General features: G+C 44.3%; 1 protein-coding gene across 6 annotated transcripts in view; it reads right to left on the reverse strand.

Annotated features, from left to right (window-relative positions):
• NT5C3A (5'-nucleotidase, cytosolic IIIA) overlaps window positions 1-18243 on the reverse strand; it is a 286713-nt gene that overhangs the window by 13185 nt on the left and 255285 nt on the right. For all 6 annotated transcript variants that reach the window (XM_069215464.1, XM_069215479.1, XM_069215482.1 and 3 more), the window contains one exon: window positions 1076-1276. In XM_069215464.1, the coding sequence (XP_069071565.1) occupies window positions 1076-1276 (201 nt within the window). The remainder of the gene's footprint in view (window positions 1-1075; window positions 1277-18243) is intronic.

The following is an 18243-nucleotide window of genomic DNA, read 5'->3' on the forward strand; positions in this document are numbered from 1 at the left end:
CTCAAACAATAACAAAGAGAATCTTCCAAGGTTATTCATCACATGAATCCAGGCTATGAACAACCCGCACAAGCTGATCAGGGGACTTAACCACAAGGGCATACCATCAATGATAATAAATATACCTGCCATTTATAAATAAATTCATAATTATAAATAACCTGTTTTATGTAGTGCTTAACACCAGGCTTCTAACCTCTAAGCGTTATAAATTACAGATGCATTTATTATGCAATTAAATTGTATTCAATGGTAACGTTACTAAACTTACAGATCTCAAAAGGATCAAAAGCTGACCGGGCTTTGTCCATCAGTGCTTAAATATTAGCGGTTTCATGATCCAACTCAGTGGTGCTTGTAGCATCCAACACATAACTATGAAAGGCTGGTACTGCTCTACCAGATTTCAGACCTTTGCTTTGCAGATTACCACAGATCTCTACACGTGTGTCCAGCACAGTACCACCTTAATACTACTTCTACTACTTGGTAAGCATCACCCCTCTCTCATCAAACAAGATCTCAATTAACACAGGGTTTTTAACGCTGGTGAATGATCCTTCCCTTCTTCTCCTCATGAGTGATCCTCTATGATAAAACTCACTCGTGTGGCTCCAAGCCGTGGCTACTTTCTCTGCTCTTTCAGTCAGGTCTACAGGCAGACGGGAAAACACAACCTTCAGCAGCTGCCCGAACTACCCAGGTCTACTCATGTTGGCATGCATATATTTATTTTCAAATCTCTCTCCTTTGGATCATGACAATTGGAAATTTTGTATTCTTCCAGGTGGGTCCCTAGGCCAGAAGGCTAAATTCTGAAGCATTAATAAACTATAACACATGAACATAACCTGGAAGAACAGCCTACAATTCCGGATGAAGCAATACTACACAAACGTAACAAGTTTATGTTAATAAAAAATACAATGACAAACATGGGTGTAACGACAGTCTTGGACAAAACATTGCTGATGTCTGCAAAACTCAACAGCTGAATAGTGAGAAGTCAGTTCTTCTAGAGTATAACATTCAATTGCCAAAAAATACTCAAAAGGCCTGCCTCATTATTACTTACTTTATCATTCAAATAGCCAATCTTTAGGATGCTTTCGACATTTGGCACTCCATCAGCCATTGTTAAATCTCCAAGGGAATCGCCCAAAAGAATGATATTGCTGTTGTCCTTTAACTGCTTGAAATATTCTGTGTTCTTCAAGGCACCATCATGTTTGTTGTAAACATGAATTAATTCTCCCTTGAAGCCTTTAATCACACCCTGCAAGTAAGCAGAAAGGTTTGAGGAGGGATAAACAGTTAAAAAGGAAATACTCCGGAATATGTACAGCTTGTATTTGCTTAAAAACACTGGAAATATTATTCACTGTTTCAGTAATACAGATTGTCCTGTACAGAAGAGACTACAAAAATCACAACTTGACTGCACTGGACAGAAGAGACTGTGAAATCACAAATTGCCAGAAGCACAGTCAATCTTGTTAAAAAGATACTTTACCATGCAACTTGAAGCTCCGTGAGCCTGCCTACCAGCCTAATAGCTGTGTGCTCCTCATGCTTGTTTAGAACTATAGTTTAGCATTTTTGTTTTAAACTGTGCTGTTTTTTGTGCAGTGCTGCCCCCATCAACAAAAAACTTTACTTCTCAAAAAGCCATTTTCCTGCTTCTCACTCTGGAGATCCCCCTCTTTCTACCTGCTCTCCAGAAACAGCTTGTGGATTAGAGAGCAGCACAAGCACCTCCTCCAAGTGCAACCACTTGGGTGTTGTTAGGTGACCACTTAGCTTAGCCAGCAGGTAAGCCTAAGAGATTGACAGGGTCAGTTGACCTCACCTCCAGCCTTTACAAGCCCGCCTCCCAGGTCGTCTCTTCTAAAGGTGAAGAGGACAAGGGCATCGCCAGTTTGGGCCGAGTCAGGCCTAGGGCAAGAAATGCTGCCTTTTTCCCATTTACCAGCCACCACCCTAAGTCATCCACAACCTAAAACATATAAACACAACCTCAGCAAAGGCAAACTACTCATTCACAACAAACTCTATCCACATTTCAATGTCAGAACAACAACTACAAAACACATCTATATACCCTTCCGTACCTACTGCCACACAATGGCACCTTCACCCTCACACAAACCACTACTCTGATCTGTATCACTATCAAACCCATACATCAACATAACACATACCCACATTATAAATAACCTTAATTCCTTCAAACACACTCCCTTTACATACAAAAATATCTCCCCCACTACTTACTCTAACAGACCCCATTACGACATCACCAACCCTATAATTAACACTCTCTCATTTCATCCTTCAACACCCCACCCCTCCTTTTACCTAAACACACAACCAACACTTCTTAAACTTCACTCCACTACACATTACCTCTTCCTGCTACCAAATTTACTACAAACACTCATAACCCCTGCCAATCCCCTCTCATAAAACACATTCACCCGCTTCCAATGCACAGCACCACCCCCTTTTCCCTTACACTCCCCAACACTTTAAATCAAAATCATCCACACAAACTCAGTACACCAATGTCACATATCATTACAACCCAAAAACAAAACACACACAAAATAACTTACTACTTTCCATCACACAATACAAACACTCCCACCCTCATGTAATACACATAACAAATACACAATATAAACCAACTTTTCACCCACATGTTTAAATCTTAACAACACTAAACAGAAACCTTCTGACACTATACTCCAACATATGCATCCTTGGTGACCTACACACATAGTTTGATACAGTTAATAACGCCCATCACAGAAATATCATCAATAACTTAGCCACACTGAATCTACTTCAGATTGTCCCTAAACCCACACACATCACCAGACACCTTCTAGATGTCATCTTTGCCAATCCAAAACTAGTCACTTTCTGAAGGATTACTCAAGTCACGTGGGTCAGACCACCATCAGGAAGCTTTCCAACACACAATACCAGAGCCCTCCACACCTTAAGCCCACCTTACAGCAAGCACATATCGACCTTGGAACAAACTGAATTCCGAGGACCTAGAAGCACGACTGACATCCAACACAGACCTGAACACAATAAATTATAAGTTCAAAAATCCTATGAGTTCATCCTGGAACCTGCTGATGTCATTATTCCAATAAAAACAAACAGAACATGCCAAAAGAAAACAAGCACCTTGGGTGAATACAGAACTAATAAAGATTAAACAACAAACAACAAACTGCAAAGCTGCACACACCTGCTTCAAAACAAACAACACTCAAGAAACACAAAATTTGCCTATAGAAACACAACAGAATAAACATAACAGAATATACACGTCATCTATCAAAAAACTAAAAATAAAGCTAGTATTTAAAAGAAAGTTCAGAATGCAAAATGTGCAAACAAAGAATTTTATAACATTCTCACCATATAGTTAGGTTCAGATTTTACACGCACAAAGCCATAGAAATTCTACACTTATAGTTATATTTATCAAGAAACTATAACTTGTGACCTAACAAGACTATAACTTGCGGCCCCGACATGCACAGTTTTGCCATCACTAATTTCAATCTAAATGTTGCAGTTATAATATGATGTCATACAAAATGTCATTACTGATGAATATGTGGGATAAGTAGCAGTGCATGGAGAGTGTGCAAGGTGTCGCTGGGTGCCCTAGCCTGGCTGGCATAGCTTCCACACACAAGGAGCAGCATAAATTGCTGCTCCCTGCATGCAGGAGCAATTCTTTTATCTGTTTTCCAGCCTGCTTCACAGCAGGCAGGAAAACAGATAAGAAGTCTGCTACTAGCGAGTGGGAGCAGTTTTTCTGTTACCACCCACTAGCAGAGGACTTACTGTTTGCTCTCACTTGGTGGGAGCTGTCAAAGCTCCTACCCCCCACCTCAATTTTTATTTGACCTGCCCCAGGGAGGTGGCAGTCCCTGAGGCTTAGATTGGCCAATGGAAGAGGGACTGTGTGTGTCCCCGTCTCCTGGGCCAACCAGGGGCAGAGTTTAAAACAAGCTAGGGAGACCCCGCTTGATTAAAAAAAAAAAAAAAAAAAAAAAATGTTTGCAGGGATTCATGGATCCTCTGCAATTTTCGCTGCAAACATAACAAATGATTTTTGGCCCTGTTGGGTTCTCTATGGGACCCCAACACAAGGCCTAGGGGTCAGAGTCTTATTGACCAAAATGGCTGCCAACACTTCCTGGTTGAAGTGTTGGCAGCCAATCCGATATCAGCATGGGACTGTCAGATCTGCAGAGAATCAGCATCCCTAGATATCTATATTTTTTTTCTTTAAATTTCTCAAAAACTACAAGACAGATTTATACCAAATAATGAAAAGAGATCTTTCTGTACCAAGATCTACCTTTTTGACAAATGTGGTGTAATTCTGTTCAGCAGTTTGGGTTATAGCCATGTTCAAAATCCCTATGGGAAATTGAATGGGTAAAATGCGATTTACGACCCCCCCACTTTTTCTCGGCCCCCACTTGATGGATTACCCTGAAACTTTCAAGACAGCGTAGCGTATAAGTTTTTAAGTTTTGAAAAATTCCTAAAGGTTCATCAAATGGCCCCAGAGTTAGTGGCAAAACAAATAATGGTTTGTCTATGGGAATTATGTCCTAACTATAACTACCTACTGGTGACCGCCAGTAGGTAATATATATATATATATATATATATATATACACACACACACACAAACACACATATATATATATATACATATATATATACATGTATATATATATAAATGCTCTATTCTTTTTTGCATAATTTATGCGTCACTCTAACCCTGAAAGGGATTTGTTTTGATATATATGGAAAATGTCACTTACCCAGTGTACATCTGTTCGTGGCATGTTGCGCTGCAGATTCACATGCTGTGCATTATCCTGCTATTTAGTGTTGGGCTCGGAGTGTTACAAGTAGTTTTTCTTCGAAGAAGTCTTTTTGAGTCACGGGACCGAGTGACTCCTCCCTGTCGGCTCCATTGCGCATGGGCGTCGACTCCATCTTAGATTGTTTTCCCCGCAAAGGGTGAGGTAGGAGTTGGTAAAGTAAGGATACTAGAGGTGCCCATGCAGTGGAGTAGAAATGTATGTACATATTGTGTATTAAAGGAATATTTATTTGCATATTTACAATTTACATGCAACTAAAACGGCTACAGGCTCCCAGGGAGGTGGGAGGGCGCATGTGAATCTGCAGCGCAACATGCCACGAACAGATGTACACTGGGTAAGTGACATTTTCCGTTCGATGGCATGTGTAGCTGCAGATACACATGCTGTGCATAGACTACAAATCAGTAATCTCCCCAAAAGCGGTGGTCAGCCTGTAGGAGTTGAAGTTGTCTGAAATAATGTTCTCAGTATAGCCTGTCCTACAGTGGCTTGTTGTGTTGCTAACACATCTACACAGTAATGCTTAGTGAATGTATGAGGCGTAGACCAGGTTGCTGCCTTACATATTTCGTTCATTGGAATATTCCCTAGAAAGGCCATGGTAGCTCCTTTCTTTCTGGTTGAGTGTGCCTTTGGTGTAATAGGCAGCTCTCTTTTTGCTTTAAGATAGCAGGTTTGAATACACTTAACTATCCACCTAGCAATACCTTGTTTTGAAATTGGATTTCCTGTATGAGGTTTTTGAAAGGCAATAAATAGTTGTTTTGTCTTCCTGATTTGTTTTGTTCTGTCAATGTAGTACATTAGTGCTCTCTTGATGTCTAATGTATGTAGTGCTCTTTCAGCTACCGAATCTGGCTGTGGGAAGAACACTGGTAATTCTACTGTTTGATTTAAGTGGAACGGTGAGATAACCTTTGGTAAGAATTTTGGATTTGTTCTTAGAACTACCTTATTCTTGTGTATTTGAATAAATGGTTCTTGTATGGTAAATGCCTGAATCTCACTCACTCTTCTTAGAGATGTGATGGCAATGAGAAAGGTGGACCCATGAGCCTTGTTAAGACAATGTTGAGGTTCCATGAAGGAACAGGTGGTGTCCTTGGTGGTATAATTCTCTTTAGGCCTTCCATAAACGCTTTAATGACAGGTATTCTAAATAGGGAAGTTGAATGAGTAGTCTGCAGGTAAGCAGATATTGCGGTGAGATGTATCTTTATGGAAGAGAAAGCTAGATTTGATTTTTGCAAATGTAGTAAATATCCTACTACATCTTTTGGAGATGCGTGCAATGGTTGAATTTGATTATCATGGCAGTAACAAACAAATCTTTTCCATTTATTTGCATAGCAGTGTCTAGTGGAAGGTTTTCTAGCTTGTTTTATGACCTCCATACACTCTTGTGTGAGGTCTAAGTGTCCAAATTCTAGGATTTCAGGAGCCAAATTGCTAGATTCAGCGATGCTGGGTTTGGATGCCTGATCTGTTGTTTGTGTTGTGTTAACAGATCTGGTCTGTTGGGTAGCTTGACATGAGGTACTACTGACAGGTCTAGTAGTGTTGTATACCAAGGTTGTTTTGCCCATGTTGGTGCTATTAGTATGAGTTTGAGTTTGTTTTGACTCAATCTGTTTACTAGATATGGAAGGAGAGGGAGAGGGGGAAAAGCGTACGCAAATATCCCTGACCAATTCATCCATAGAGCATTGCCTTGGGATTGATGGTGTGGAAACCTGGATGCGAAGTTTTGGCATTTTGCGTTTTCTTTTGTTGCAAATAGATCTATTTGAGGTGTTCCCCAAATTTGAAAGTAAGTGTTCAGTATTTGGGGGTGAATTTCCCATTCGTGGACTTGTTGGTGATCCCGAGAGAGATTGTCTGCTAGCTGGTTCTGGATCCCTGGAATAAATTGTGCTATTAGGCAAATGTGGTTGTGGATTGCCCAATGCCATATTTTTTGTGTTAGGAGACACAACTGTGTCGAGTGTCCCCCCCCCTGTTTGTTTAAATAATACATTGTTGTCATGTTGTCTGTTTTGACAAGAATGTATTTGTGGGTTATTATGGGTTGAAATGCTTTCAACGCTAGAAATACTGCTAACAGTTCTAAGTGATTTATGTGAAACTTCCTTTGATGTATGTCCCATTGTCCTTGGATGCTGTGTTGATTGAGGTGTGCTCCCCACCCTGTCATGGAAGCATCCGTTGTTATGACGTATTGTGGCACTGGGTCTTGGAAAGGCCGCCCTTTGTTTAAATTTGTACTGTTCCACCATAGAAGCGAGATGTATGTTTGGCGGTCTATCAACACCAGATCTAGAAGTTGACCCTGTGCCTGTGACCATTGTGATGCTAGGCATTGTTGTAAGGGCCGCATGTGCAATCTTGCGTTTGGGACAATGGCTATGCATGAAGACATCATGCCTAGGAGTTTTAATACCATTTTTGCTTGTATCTTTTGTGTTGGATACATGGCCTGTATCACCTTGTGAAATGTTTGAACCCTTTGTGGACTTGGAGTGGCTATCCCTTCTGTTGTGTTGATTGTCGCTCCTAAGTATTGCTGTGTTTGACACGGCAAAAGGTGTGACTTTGCATAGTTGATGGAGAAACCCAGCTTGTGAAGGGTCTGTATGACATACTTTGTCTGACGTGAACACCTTGTTAGCGTGTTGGTCTTGATTAACCAGTCGTCTAAGTAAGGGAACACGTGTATCTGCTGCCTTCTGATATGTGCAGCTACTACTGGCAGGCATTTTGTAAAGACTCTTGGCGCAGTTGTTATTCCGAATGGCAACACTTTGAATTGGTAATGTATTCCATTGAATACGAACCTTAGGTATTTCCTGTGAGAAGGATGTATCGGTATGTGGAAAGACGCATCCTTTAGGTCTAATGTTGTCATGTAGTCTTGCTGTTTGAGCAGTGGGATTACGTCTTGTAATGTGACCATGTGAAAGTGGTCTGATTTGATGTAGGTATTTAGTGTTCTGAGATCTAGTATTGGTCTCAGAGTTTTGTCCTTCTTTGGTATTAGAAAATACAGTGAGTAAACTCCTGTGTTTTTCTGTAGGCTTGGTACTAATTCTATTGCGTCTTTTTGTAGTAATGCTTGAACTTCTAGTCCTAGAAGATCTATATGCTGTTTTGACATATTGGCCCTCATTCTGACCTTGGCGGGCGGCGGAGGCCGCCCGCCAAAGTCCCGCCGTCAGGTTACCGTTCCGCGGTCGAAAGACCGCGGCGGTAATTCTGACTTTCCCGCTGGGCTGGCGGGCGGTCGCCTTCAGACCGCCAGCCAGCCCAGCCCAGCGGGAAAGAGGCTTCCACGATGAAGCCGGCTCGGAATCGAGCCGGCGGAGTGGAAGCTGTGCGACGGGTGCAGTTGCACCCGTCGCGTATTTCACTGTCTGCGCAGCTGACAGTGAAATACATGTAGGGGCCCTCTTACGGGGGCCCCTGCAATGCCCATGCCAGTGGCATGGGCACTGCAGGGGCCCCCAGGGGCCCGCGACCCCCCCTACCGCCATCCGGATCCCGGCGGTCGGACCGCCGGGATCTGGATGGCGGTAGGGGGGGTCGGAATCCCCGCGGCGGTGCAGCAAGCTGCGCCGCCGTGGAGGATTCAATGGGGCGGCGGTACACTGGCGGGAGCCCGCCAGTGGTGCCGGTCCGACCGCGGCTTTACCGCCGCGGTCGGAATCCCCATTGGAGCACCGCCGGCCTGTCGGCGGTGCTCCCGCGGTCCTCCGCCCTGGCGGTCTTTGACCGCCAGGGTCAGAATGAGGGCCATTGTGTGTTTTCGGTGGGACGTCTGGAGGGAATTTGTGAAATTCTATGCAATAGCCATGTTGGATAATTGCTAAGACCCAAGTTTCTATTGTTATTTCTTCCCAAGATTCGTAGAATTGGCTAAGTCTTCCCCCCACTGGTGTTGTGTGATGGGGTTGTGTGACTTGTGAGTCACTGTTTATTTTGAGGGGTTTTGGGACCTTGAAATTTTCCCCGACTTCTTGGGAATTGGCCTCCTCTATATTGTCCCCGAAAACCTCCCCTTTGATATTGACCCTGGTAGGTAGGTGGTCTTGTCTGTGAAGTGTTGGTTTCTGTGGGTTGACCCCGAAACCCTCCCCTAAAAGGTGTCTTCCGAAATGTGCCTCTGCTCTGCGGGGAGTAGAGTGCGCCCATGGCTTTGGCTGTATCAGTGTCCTTTTTTAGTTTTTCAATGGCAGTGTCTACCTCCGGCCCAAACAATTGCTGTTCATTAAACGGCATATTGAGCACAGCCTGTTGGATTTCGGGTTTGAACCCAGAAGTGCGCAGCCAAGCGTGCCTCCGTATTGTGACTGCAGTGTTTATTGTCCTTGCAGCTGTATCGGCTGCATCCATGGAAGACCGTATCTGATTGTTCGAGATACTTTGTCCCTCTTCCACCACTTGTTGCGCTCTTGTTTGGAACTCCTTGGGAAGGTGTTCGATGAGATGTTGCATTTCATCCCAATGAGCCCTGTCGTATCTTGCCAAGAGTGCTTGCGAGTTGGCGATACGCCACTGATTTGCTGCTTGTGCTGCAACTCTTTTTCCCACTGCATCAAATTTGCGGCTCTCCTTGTCTGGAGGTGGTGCGTCGCCTGATGTATGAGAGTTGGCTCTTTTACGAGCCACCCCCACAACTACTGAGTCCGGTGTTAGTTGTGTTGTAATAAATATTGGGTCTGTGGGAGGTGCCTTATATTTTTTCTCCACCCTTGGAGTTATGGCTCTGCCTTTAACTGGCTCCTGAAATATTTGTTTTGAGTGCCTTAGCATTCCTGGGAGCATGGGAAGGCTTTGATACTGGCTATGGGTGGAGGACAGGGTGTTAAAGAGAAAGTCATCCTCAATAGGTTCCGAATGTAGTGAGACATTGTGGAATTCGGCTGCCCTTGCGACCACCTGTGCATATGATGTACTGTCCTCAGGTGGTGACGGTTTAGTTGGATATGAGTCTGGACTATTGTCAGACACTGGGGCGTCGTAGAGGTCCCATGCATCGGGATCATCCTGGCTCATTGTGGTATGAGCTGGTGAGTGCGTTAGTGATGGAGTTTGCGCCGGTGATGCATGTGTTGATTGTGGTGGAGAAGGTGGTGGTATTACTTTCTTTACCACCTTTGCTTGTGGTTGCTTGTCCCCTTGTTGGAAAACAAGTTTCCTTTTCATCTTGATTGGGGGAAGAGTGGTTATCTTCCCTGTGTCTTCCTGGATGTGAAGCCTCCTTTGAGTGTAGTCAGTTTCTACAGTTTGAAGCTCTTCACCAAATCTATGCAATTGGGTGTTTAGTCCTTGTTCCTCTGTATAGGAACTAATTTTTGGTTCCGAGGCTTTTTTCGGTACCAAAACCGTTTCGGTAGGCTTTTTAGGCTCCGAAGAAGATTTCTTTGATTTCGGCGTGGTATCTCGGTGCCGAACATCTTCGGTGCCGCTGTCTCTGCGCCGAATTGTCTCGGAGCTGGTGTCTCGGCTCCGAGGTTGCTGTGTGGCGGTATCACGACCGGAGTCGGATGACTTCGACACCAGCATGCCCTTTTTCGGTGCCTTGGCTCGGTCACCTAGTTTTTGGGTTAAGCCATGGCCTGTTGGCAGTGGCGTCCCCTGGGCTTTTGTGGACTTTTCGTGAGTCCTAATTTTCGACGTTTTACTCACGGTTGTTATGTCTTCGGCGTCGGATTCCCCCGAATCCGACTCGGGATGGAGAACGCTTCCTCTTCGTCCTCGAACCGATGTTGTCCTGTCGGCGTGGACGCCATTTGTAATCTTCTGGTTCTTCGGTCTCTGAGCGTTTTCCTCGACCGAAACGCTCGACAGGCTTCAGACGTATCCTCCTTGTGCTCCGGGGAAAGGCACAAGTTACAGACCAGATGCTGATCCGTATACGGATATTTGCTATGGCATTTAGGACAGAAGCGGAACGGGGTCCGTTCCATCAGTCTTGAAGTCGCACGCGGTCGGGCCGACCAGGCCCCGACGGGGGATCGAAATTACCCCGAAGGGTCACCGGAGCTCTTCAAGATTCGGTGTCGATTTGTGCTAACTAACCCGATACCGAACGAAACAATACCGACGATTTTTTCCGAGATTCTAACTAACTTTCCGACCCGAAACACGGAGCGAAAAGGAACACGTCCGAACCCGATGGCGGAAAAAAAACAATCTAAGATGGAGTCGACGCCCATGCGCAATGGAACCGAAAGGGGAGGAGTCCCTCGGTCTCGTGACTCGAAAATACTTTTTCGAAGAAAAACAACTTGTAACACTCCGAGCCCAACACCAGACAGCGGACTGTGCACAGCATGTGTATCTGCAGCTACACATGCCATCGAACATATACACATATATACACACACACACATCTATATAATATATGTATATATCCCCGAGTTCACATTACTCCCAGCCTCTTGAAGTGCCAGCTCATGGACGGGTGTGAGGCTCATATATAGATTCCAAAACAACAATGCCCTTCTGCCGGCACAGAGAGTGAGAGAGGAGCTCTCAGAGGAGAAGAGCAGTGCTTATTGAAAACAACAAACTTCCCAACGCATTTCTGGGAGCCATCTCTGTAGGAAAGTACCATCTTGCCTGGCATGTTACCCCCATATTTCACTGTATATATGTTGTTTTAGTCTATGTGTCACTGGGACCATGCCAGGCTGGGCCCCAGTGCTAATAAGTATGTGCCCTGTATGTGTTCCCTGTGTGATGACTAACTGTCTCACTGAGGCTCTGCTAACCAGAACCTCAGTGGTTATGTTCTCTCTGCTTTCCAAATTTGTCACTAACAGGCTAGTGACAAATTTCACCAATTCACATTGGCATACTGGTACACCCATATAATTCCCTAGTATATGGTACTGAGATACCCAGGGTATTGGGGTTCCAGGAGATCCCTATGGGCTGCAGCATTTCTTTTGCCACCCATAGGGAGCTCTGATAATTCTTACACAGGCCTGCCACTGCAGCCTGCGTGAAATAACGTCCACGTTATTTCGCAAGCCATATACCACTGCACTTAAGTAACTTATAAGTCACCTATATGTCTAAACTTCACCTGGTGAAGGTTGGGTGCAAAGTTACTTAGTGTGAGGGCACCCTGGCACTAGCCAAGGTGCCCCCACATCGTTCAGGGCAAATTCCCCGGACTTTGTGAGTGCGGGGAAACCATTACACACGGGCACTGTACATAGGTCACTACCTATGTACAGCGTCACAATGGTAACTCCGAACATGGCCATGTAACATGTCTAAGATCATGGAATTATCACCCCAATGCCATTCTGGCATTGGGGTGACAATTCCATGAACCCCCGGTCTCTAGCACAGAACCCGGGTACTGCCAAACTGCCTTTCCGGGGTCTCCACTGCAACTTCTGCTGCCAACCCCTCAGACAGGTTTCTGCCCTCCTGGGGTCCAGGCAGCCCTGGCCCAGGAAGGCAGAACAAAGAACTTCCTCTGAGAGAGGGTGTCACACCCTCTCCCTTTGGAAATAGGTGTGAAGGCTGGGGAGGAGTAGCCTCCCCCAGCCTCTGGAAATGCTTTGATGGGCACAGATGGTGCCCATCTCTGCATAAGCCAGTCTACACCGGTTCAGGGATCCCCCAGCCCTGCTCTGGCGCAAAACTGGACAAAGGAAAGGGGAGTGACCACTCCCCTGACAGCTCCTCCAGTGTGTCCCAGACCTCTGCCATCTTGGAAGCAGAGGTGTTTGTGGCACACTGGACTGCTCTGAGTGGCCAGTGCCAGCAGGTGACATCAGAGGCTCCTTCTGATAGGCTCTTACCTCTCTTGGTAGCCAATCATCCTTCCTAGGTAGCCAAACCTCCTTTTCTGGCTATTTAGGGTCTCTGCTTGGGGATCTCACCAGATAACGAATGCAAGAGCTCACCAGAGTTCCTCTGCATCTCATCCTGCCGGCTTTCTTGACTGTTTCCAAGTGGTGCATGCTCTGGGGGTAGCCTGCCTCCTCCCTGCACCAGGAGCTCTGAAGAAATCTCCCGTGGGTCGACGGAATCTTCCCCCTGCAACCGCAGGCAACAAAAAACTGCATCACCGGTCCTCTGGATCCCCTCTCAGCACGACGAGCGTGGTCCCTGGAACTCAGCAACTCTGTCCAAGTGACTCCCTCTGTCCAAGTGACTCCCACAGTCCAGTGACTCCCACAGTCCAGTGACTCCCACAGTCCAGTGACTCCCACAGTCCAGTGACTCCCACAGTCCAGTGACTCCCACAGTCCAGTGACTCCCAAAGTCCAGTGACTCTTCAGTCCAAGTTTGGTGGAGGTAAGTCCTTGCCTCCCCACGCTAGACTGTATTGCTGGGTACCGCGTGATTTGCAGCTGCTCCGGTTCTTGTGCAATCTTCCAGGATTTCTTTCGTGCACAGCCAAGCCTGGGTCCCCTACACTCTAACCTGCAGTGCACAACCTTCTGAGTTGTCCTCCAGCGTCGTGGGACTCGCTTTTGTGACTTTGGGTGGACTCCGGTTCACTTTTCTTCTGAGTGCCTGTTCAGGTACTTCCGCGGGTGCTGCCTGCTTCTGTGAGGGCTCCCTGATTTGCTGGGCGCCCCCTCTGTCTCCTCATCCAAGTGGCGACATCCTGGTCCCTCCTGGGCCACAGCAGCATCCAAAAACCCTAACCGCTACCCTTGCAGCTAGCAAGGCTTGTTTGCGGTCTTTCTGAGTGGGAACACCTCTGCAAGCTTCTTCACGACGTGGGACATCCATCCTCTAAAAGGGAAGTTCCTAGTCCTCTTCGTTCTTGCAGAACACCAAGCTTCTTCTACCCGGTGGCAGCTTCCTTGCACCCTCAGCTGGCATTTCCTGGGCTCCTGCCCACTCTCGACACTGTCACGACTCTTGGACTTGGTCCCCTTGTCTTACAGGTACTCAGGTCCGGAAATCCACTATTGTTGCATTGCTGGTGTTTGTTCTCCTTGCAGAATCCCCATCACGACTTCTGTGCTCTCTGGGGGTAGTAGGTGCACTTTACACCTACCTTTCAGGGTCTTGGGGTGGGCTATTTTTCTAACACTCACTGTTTTCTTCCAGTCCCAGCGACCCTCTACAAGCTCACATAGGTTGGGGGTCCATTCGTGGTTCGCATTCCACTTTTGGAGTATATGGTTTGTGTTGCCCCTATACCTATGTGCTGCTATTGCAATCTACTGTAACTTTACATTGCTTGCATTACTTTCTTTTGCTATTACTTGCATAATTTTGGTTTGTGGACATATATCTTGTGTATATTTCTCATCCTCATACTGAGGGTACTCATGAGATACTTTTGGCATATTGTCATAAAAATGAAGTACCTTTATTTTTAGTATATCTGTGTATTGTGTTTTCTTATGATATTGTGCATATGACACCAGTGGTATAGTAGGAGCTTTACATGTCTCCTAGTTCAGCCTAAGCTGCTTTGCCATAGCTACCTTCTATCAGCCTTAGCTGCTAGAAACACCTCTTCTACACTAATAAGGGATAACTGGACCTGGCACAAGGTGTAAGTACCTCTGGTACCCACTACAAGCCAGGCCAGCCTCCTACAATCACCTTGATCAGAGGTAGCAAGCAGTTCACCGATATTTCAAATGGACGGTGCTTAACAGAGAAAGAAGATAATGAAACAAAACCTGTGAATGTAAGAGTTCATGGGCACCATCTTAGAAAAGGTTTGTAAAATGCAAAATTACATTTTTACAGCAATCAAAAAATATAAAAGCAAAACAACTACACTGTGTACCATACTATGTGACATAAACATAATCAATCCAGTATTGGGGTGTACTGTCATCTAAAGGATAGAATATATTAGAATATCCTAATGAATTACATTTCTGGTTCTTAACGCTACAGTTAACAAAATTAACCTTGAAATAAAGCTATTTAGAAAGAAAACAGCAGGTAACACTCTTTTACACAGTTCTAGCAATCAACACAAAAACCTTGTATACAGTATTCCTTATGGGCAAAAAGAAACTGAATTTGCTTTTGAAGAATAAAAAAAGACAATAACCAAAAGGTTCCAAGCTATACTACTCGTACTACACACAAGGCAACAGAAAGGGTTGACACACTGATGAGATTCTCTGGAAAAACGTACACAACCATCCGAAATTAACTTTTAAAAGAAGCAAATCTTTCCGAGTTATGTTGTGTAAGAATATGATTATGAATGACAACTCAGAAAACACAGGACTTGCCTCAAGGGCATTTCAGACGTACCATGTGTAAGGCATGCAGATACAGTGTTGATGTAAATATGATAACATTTCCGATAGAGAGAAAAGATTTTGAGATTTGCAAAACCTTTCTGGCACTTTTGATTTCTGAATATAAAATTATTTAAAGTACACTTGCAATAAATATTATATAGGAACCAATAAACACTGCTCTTCACCTCTTATCTCGACTCTGTTCCAGCAGAAAGACGTGCTGTTTTTTTAAATCAATATATTAATAAAATATAAAGCAATGAGTGGATACTTATGGGTTTCTTTCCCTATAACACGTCACAATGTGTAAATATGATTATAGGAACTGTATTTATAAGAGCTTCATTATTGAAATATTGGGGGGGCAAATATAAATTGAAAGCAAAACAATTATAAAATAGGAAACAAAAATGAAAATATGTATTTTTCTACAGCTAAAATGGAAAGTCTGAGTTTGTAAATAATAATCCATGCATGTACATATAGGACTTTATCTAGTACAATTTAATATCTCCTGATTATTTTGCATAGATGCATCATCTTAAAATCTCTATGTATGTATACCTTTCATGGGAGGTTATGTATCTACATATTTATATATTTCCTTCCACTGCAGAAAACAAGTTATTAACTATTTTCCTCAAATCACTCCCCTACGACGAACACCTCTTTCAAAATATTCCCTACTCCACTCTGACTCATCCCAACCCTCTTTTACTACTATGAAATGCCAAACAATCCTTTCTAAAGACTCCCCTGCTCTATTAATCCTTTATCCTATCCATGCAACTGAAAGGCTTGCATGTCCACCACTCCCAATAACAACTTATATTTCCCTCTTCTAATCTACCACAAAACCACCAGGGGTCCTGGAGTAGTGTGCTACTCGTCGAAAAGCACTTTAATAGTCATCAGGAGTAGTACGCCCTATATAAATACAACTACAGTTACAATATAGCACAATGCTACAGGGAAAGAGCCCCACCAAAATAGTTTAAAGGATAATAGCTAGCAGTCTCACAAACATAGCTGTAGAAGTCCATTCTACTGCAAACTCCCTAGACTTTTTTCTGGGACGTATTAACCCTCATACGGACAATTTAGTTGCTATAGAAAGGGGTGTAGACCAGTGGTTTTCAAACTTTTTAGAACCACAACTCACTTTTTAGAACAAGCATTTGTGATCCACACACCTTTAATGGACATGAGGCATTGCAATTTTTGAATGCAACTAAAGCATTGTGTAAAAGTGCATTGTCATTTACATGGCCACTAAATTCTACAGACATGCAGTTTTAATGATCACTGCGTAGCACACAAATGATAATGTACGGAAATCAGGTTTCCGTGAATATTTATCATTTGTGCACCACCAATTAAGAGTCTTGGTTTGTTTTGATTCTAATAAAATATCTGCATCTTCACATTTCAGAAAAATAAGTGCTTAATTTTTGCTTTCCTAACTGGTGGATGCATACAGTTCATTAACAGGCACTTACATTTGGCTGTGTGCTGCAAAAATAATATCCTACATTGTCACACAATTCATTTTAAAACTCTGTTCACTTTCCAGTCAGAGAAAGAAAAGTAAACACCATTTCCCATGTTAAAAGAATAAAGCAGCCTCACATTTGACCACTATCTTTGAGGTTAATGCGACAGGTGAAACACAGAATTTAAAGGCATCTTTATTTATTGCTCTGACTTTCGCACCCACCAAAAATCAGTTTGCCCACAGCTTGAGAACCAATGGTGTAGACGCTATGCAACTGATCGAAGAGGTTGGTTCTTTTAACTTGGTCTTTGGTACATCATGTATGTGGTTTCTTGGTGGATTTCTTTGGACGTACCCCCTCAAGTGCCTTCCGCAGCCTTAGTCTCCTGTTCTAGAAGCTATATTAGTTCACAGAAACATACACTGTGACAGTTCACTGACTAGAGTATGGGAATCCAAATTCCTATTGTCTGTGAAGTCAGCTGAGTGCTTCTCAAGCGATCATGACCACTTGCTATGAACACATAGTGGGCTACTTGTCTCTAATTTCAACCATTACATATGGAATTCTATCTCAGCTTCAAAAGGTGTCTGGAACTTAAGTGTGTTTCTTTTCACCTTTTGAACTACCCTCATATTTTCAATTTCCAAGTTATTTTCCTTGTTAACGTGACAACAGCAACTGGACACTGTCTTTATAGTCAGGTATTAAAGTGTCATACTATAACTAGATCAGAAGCTATGACACCCCTGGATTAAGGGCCTGATTTAGATGTTGGCAGTAACAGCCCCACTGTCGCTTTTCCAACTGAAAACGTCCCTGCCGCCTTGGCGGTCCGCCCACCAGATTTAGATGCTGGTGGTCCCATAGGCAGAAGCCTGTCCGAGTTGCGCCAACTCCACCAAGAATTCCCATCTGCCATTGATGGTGCCATAGGAAATAGTGACTGACGGCGTGACTCCAGCAACACTTACCATTATCCAGATTTGGATCTGCCTCTCCACCAAGGAAGAAATGGTGGTCTGGCCTCCAAGTCTGAGTTGGCAGATTCGGGGTGGGTGGGCGAAGGGATGAAAACCCACCTTTTTTCCTCATTTCACTCTCGCTTTTGACTGAACGCGACTGAACAGGACCCTCCGTCGCTGCTGCCACAGGACCACGGAGGAAACATGACACACGTCGCTAGACACGAAGCTAGGGAACCCGCATTGGCTGTGTACGTTTGGGGGGTGAGGGGTGTCACTGCACATGCACAAGGGACCACTGCAGACATATATATGTCACAGTCATTTTTTTTAAGTTGCATATGTCACGGACACAAATGAGTCAGACACGGGTGAGGACACACTGGTACACAAGACATACTGCACACATACAAAACTGTCATTATGGTGGCAGTATTCATTGGCAAATGAATGCTGGCACCACAATGACGGTACATCCACACCTGCACTGTGTCCATGTGTGCACAGTGCCAGCAGACCTGTACCTGTCATGCTGTGCTGTGAGTTGTGTGAGTCTGTATGTATGAGCAATGCATTGGCTGGTTGAGGTGGA

This window comes from Pleurodeles waltl, chromosome 2_1 (genome assembly GCF_031143425.1).
Source record: "Pleurodeles waltl isolate 20211129_DDA chromosome 2_1, aPleWal1.hap1.20221129, whole genome shotgun sequence".
NCBI classification, from domain to species: Eukaryota; Metazoa; Chordata; class Amphibia; order Caudata; family Salamandridae; genus Pleurodeles; species Pleurodeles waltl.